Raw genomic sequence first — 5,057 nt, 5'->3', positions numbered from 1 at the left:
CCCTCATGTAGAAAAATAAAAAAAAAATAATAATTTGTGTTCCTTAATGCAACAAAAACGTGTTGCATTACATAAACAGATGATTTGTGTCTTAAATCCCTTTAGTTCAACGAAATGTTCCCGGTCTCGTGTTTCTCTCTGACATGTTTCCTCTGAAGTTTCGGTATGTGTGTCCTCCATATAAATTCTGCTCTGCATTAAGGTCCACGGTCGCATTTTGCAGCTTTTTACAGCATCTGCCTCATGTTTATAATTGGTGCGCGTTTAAACGTGCGGATAGGCTGCCACGCGCATTAAAATTTGATGGCGGTCAATTGGCCAATGAGAACTCTTCAAAGCATATCAAATATTAATACTTTAATGCGCCACATTTAAGTAATTAAGTCCCAGTGGCTTTTAGAAGGAGAGAAAATCAATGATCCCGCGGTTTAATTTCCCATTTAATTGTCGTGGAGTCTGAGTCTGAGTCTGAGTCTGCGAGCAGATCACGGTTCATGCGCGAGGAAGCAAACGCAGCTCGTTATTTGTGATCTCCGGTTAAAACACGTCGCCGCCGTTTGTCCTGCTACAATGGATGTCCTCCAGCAGACTCATTGATCATTTCCACATTCATTAATATTTGTAATGAGCGCGGCCACATCATGACTTCCCATTTGTTTGCATTGCATTGCTGCGGCCTGCCGCCGCTGCTTGTCGCGCAGCTCCACTGTCATCTCTCAGCGGGAATTAATGATGGCGCCAGCTTCACAACAAGAAATGAGCAGCGCACATTAAACATCAATCATTTCTCACACTTTCAGACTGTATCATTTGAGGCCATGAGGCCAGTTTATTGAGGCTCCACCGTCCTGGATCCAACGGACCGGGTTGGACTGAGTGGTCCCGTCCGGTGCCGGTTTCACTGAATTCTTAGGCTCGTATTTATTTGCTGCTCCAGCGGGACGGTTTAAACGAGCTGAATTCACTGCTGTCATCAGGGCACTTTAACTTCTGTTGTTGCTCTACTCTGACAGCTTCCTGCCTCACGTCACACTGTCCACGGCTTCTGTGGTTGTCATATTGTATTGTGGTCAAAACGTTTGTACACAGTCTGTATAAAAGCATCATGTCTTTGGGTTTCTAATAAACAGAAACACTCTGCGCTTGTTTTCTTCATGTATTTATTTCCAGCTGCGCAAAATAAACCTGTTTAAAGTCCCAGAAAAAATAAAGTCCCATTATCCCAAACCAAAACCCTGAGCGGGATGTGAGCAGGTGAGACCGGGAGCTCGAGTCGGGCCTCTCTGCGCGCGGGAGAATTAACTACCGCGGAATTAGTGCAGAAAAATGTGAAATGTTTTGATTATTAATTTATGAAAAGAAATCTTCCACATTGGAGGGAAAAAGAGGAAACTTCTGTTGGACCACAGCAGGAGGCAGAAAATAAAACCTACAGGACGAACCGCGCGCGCGTGTGTGTGTGTACAGTTGCGGTATTGATCTCGTGCAGCTGTTAATCCACACAGCCTCGCGGAGTTCACCGTCTTCAGTCAGTGCAGTTTGCAGGCCCTAAATTGGGTCTTAATCTCGCGCTGTCTATTTGGCAGTTTGATTGATGTCCTCGTGCAGCTCGGGGAGGGGGGGCAGCCTCGCGCTCCTACAAGCGCACACAGATAGACGCGCACACACGTGCGCCCGGCCTCACTAGATAACGCACAGAGCTCGAGGAAGAAGCCCAAACGGAAGAGTCCGGGGAGCGGCGCCTGGAGCATCCTCGGTTCCTCGCGCGGGAGCGGGGGGCTCGCGCAGGCCATGGACCACATCGGGATCCTGGGGGCGCATCTGCAGCAGCACTCGCACGTGGAACCCATCAGCTTCGGCATCGACCAGATCCTCAGCAACGTGGAGCAGAGCTGCATGCTGGGCGCGAGGATGCACGACTCGGAGTACGGACACCCGGCCTACAACGGCGGCGCGAGCAGCGGCGTGAACGGCAGCTTCACGTGCGGTAATAGCGGATATAATGGCACCAACAGCTCGTGCGGGATGACTTCCCTCGGCGGAGCTTATCACATGAACATGGGCATGAACATGAACGGGACTAACGTGAACCCCGCCGGGGTCATCCGTGTCCCCGCGCACCGGCCTCTGAGCGGCGGGAGCTCGTCGGTGCCGCCGATGAGCGGGACCATCAACAACCTGACCACGCTCACTTTCCCGTGGATGGAGAGCAACCGACGCTACACCAAAGACAGGTTCACAGGTATGCAGCATGGAAATATAAGAATAAGAATAATAAGAATCAACTATGGTTATTATATCTATTGTTACAGGCTAAATCATGTCATCGGGCTATTCATTCCAAATTCCAACATAGTCTATTTAAAAAAAAAAAAAAGAGGTAAAACTAAACGTAAAACAATCCTCGGAGCTGCAGCTTCTTATTGTACATTTATTTCACAAATTTTGAAGCAAATAAATTCAACACAACTTTAAATTCCTTTTATCATTTCCTATTTTTGTCATTCTCAACCTGATTATTAATAATTACTAATGATTAAAATACTTTTATTAAATGGTTAAATTCAGCTAAAAAAATTTTTTAAATAAACAGAAAAAGAAAAGAATACTTTTTTTTTTAATTAGGTGTTAATGCAAACAAGAAGTGACCTTTGCTTTTACAATCCAAGCTGAAGACAACATGCGGTTCCTGCATGTGTTCATGAATAATATGATATGACTTTAATATACTTTAATGAGCCTCTGTTCCTGAGAGGTCAGTTTAATACTGTCTCTTTGTTTACGTCCTGCACCTGCGTCAGTCAGAGCAGATATGAACGTAACCGTGTAACGGTTGTTTGACATGTTACAGTGTGTGTTTGCCACGAGCTGCAGTAATCTGTCTGTCTCTGCTGAAGCTGCAGTCTTCTTCTGTCTCTGTCGTTTCTGGTTCCCTCTCACAGCTCACTGCAGCACACACATATTCAACATTTTACTCTGTGCTGATTCACATTTTTATGGAGGATTCAGAAAATTAGAATGTGCTGATGTCAAATGACGTAGTTATGTAATTTTTGTGATTTAATCATATATATAGGCTATACATATAGATAAATGTATGTATGTATATATATATATATATATATATATATATATATATATATATATATATATATATATATATATATATATATATATATATATATAGATGTGTGTGTGTGTGTGTGTGTGTGTGTGTGTGTGTGTGTGTGTGCGTATATATATATAACTATATAGCCTGTGTAAATGAAGTCAAATAGGCCTGTAAAAAATTTAATATAATAATACATTATATATATATAAAATGTATTATTATATATATTATTTTTACAGGCCTATTTGACTTCATTTAATTGACTTATAATGGATTTATTGGCATATATATATATATATATATATATATATAAAACTATATAGACATAAAAAATAAATATAGAACAATTATAAGTATATAAATGAAGAACATCTCCACGTGTTTATGATATTTTGTATTTCTGACACTGTTGTTGACACGAGCTACAGACATTATGATGCATCTATCAGAACACTTTTCTCTGCGGTGCTGCTGCCGCTCGGCCTGCTTATCCTGATGCTTGCTGCTTTCCTGTCCTCTCCTGTCCCATCCTGTCCTCTCCTGTCCCGTCCAGTGTCCCTCTCACCCCTCACTGTAACGCGTCGTGTAGGTCACCCGTACCAGAACCGCACGCCGCCCAAGAAGAAGAAGCCCCGGACGTCGTTCACGCGGCTGCAGATCTGTGAGCTGGAGAAGCGCTTCCACCGGCAGAAGTACCTGGCGTCGGCCGAGCGGGCCGCGCTGGCCAAAGCCCTGAAGATGACCGACGCTCAGGTCAAAACCTGGTTCCAGAACAGACGCACCAAATGGAGGTGAGCGCTTCTTTTCTACACGCTCTGATCCGGAGAGACGGATATTTTGGAATCTTTTTTTTGAGTCTCGAGCTCAAAGCTTTTTTTATGAAGGCCCGTCTGGCTCCTGAGGGCCGTCCGGGAGGAGGCCGTGCTGGCTGCTCTACAACCTCCCTCCTCTGTGAACCATAACTGATCATGATCCGTATGAGAGGCGTTCAGTCTTATTGGTAGAGACTGGGTGGACAAAATAATAGAAACACATCTGGATTCATTGCAGGACTAGATTTTGATATGTGGACATTAAAAAAATAACTAAACAGGGTGAGTGGACTTGATGCTCTTCCTTCCTCTGGATGTAGCAGCTTTAAAATGAATCAGTCTGGTGTGTATGTCCGTCTATCTCGAATTCTATCATGTTTAATTAATTGACAAGATTTTATTTATTGTAAATAATGGAATATGGTTCAGGAGGTGATGAGGAGACGCAGTAAAATACCAACATATTCATGGGAGAAATCCATCTGTTTGGATGTTGCATTAATGAGACAATAGAATATTTTAACAAATGAGTCCATAAACAGACCGAGAAGAATTCACAGTGTTTAAAATACTGTGCATTTCTATTTTTTCATTCTGTAGAAATTTTGGAGAAATATAAATTTCTGAGCTGTTAACAGAGCTCCGTTTTTAAAACGAGCTGCAGATGAAATCTTTGCTCTGATACAACAGAATTCACCCGGATTTTATTTTTCGTTGACAATAATGTAGCTTTAATTCACGACAATATTTATTGTCGCTTTAAAATCATTTAAATTCGTTTACAGATTGTGAAGTTGTCGCTCAGCGCCAGTTTAAATGTTATTTTGTATTTTATTTTTGCCGCCGTGTGTCCGTCAAAGCGGCTCAGATCAACCCGAGGCGGGATGTGAGTCACTCCGCGGTGTTTGTGTCGTTGCTGCAGGCGGCAGACGGCTGAGGAGCGCGAGGCGGAGCGGCAGCAGGCCAACCGGATCCTCCTGCAGCTGCAGCAGGAGGCCTTCCAGAAGACCGTCAACCAGCCGGTAAACCCGGACCCGCTGTGCCTGCAGAACAGCTCTCTGTTCGCCCTGCAGAACCTGCAGCCGTGGACCGAGAACACCGGGAAGATCAGCAGTGTGTCGGCCTGCGAGTAG

At 44.0% G+C, this 5,057-nt stretch overlaps 1 protein-coding gene across 1 annotated transcript; it reads left to right on the top strand.

Annotated features, from left to right (window-relative positions):
• The first annotated feature begins 1,791 nt into the window (after window positions 1–1,791).
• tlx1 (T cell leukemia homeobox 1) lies at window positions 1,792–5,057 on the top strand. The gene is made up of 3 exons (XM_069174719.1): window positions 1,792–2,242; window positions 3,702–3,903; window positions 4,847–5,057. The coding sequence occupies exons 1-3, from the start codon at window positions 1,792–1,794 to the stop codon at window positions 5,055–5,057; spliced, it is 864 nt and encodes a 287-aa protein (XP_069030820.1).

Source organism: Embiotoca jacksoni, unplaced genomic scaffold, assembly GCF_022577435.1.
Source record: "Embiotoca jacksoni isolate LCO1_2020_lvr unplaced genomic scaffold, fEmbJac1.0.p SCAF_60, whole genome shotgun sequence".
In the NCBI taxonomy this organism is placed as follows: Eukaryota; Metazoa; Chordata; class Actinopteri; family Embiotocidae; genus Embiotoca; species Embiotoca jacksoni.
Note: the sequence above shows the minus strand (reverse complement) of the source record. Positions and strands in the feature narration are given on the sequence as shown.

Excerpts from the sequence above, each read along its gene's own strand:
- tlx1 (XM_069174719.1), top strand. The coding sequence starts at position 1,792 with ATGGACCACATCGGGATCCTGGGGGCGCATCTGCAGCAGCACTCGCAC. Across the intron at positions 2,243-3,701 it reads CACCAAAGACAGGTTCACAG|GTCACCCGTACCAGAACCGC; the intron begins GTATGCAGCATG and ends CGCGTCGTGTAG. Across the intron at positions 3,904-4,846 it reads AACAGACGCACCAAATGGAG|GCGGCAGACGGCTGAGGAGC; the intron begins GTGAGCGCTTCT and ends TCGTTGCTGCAG.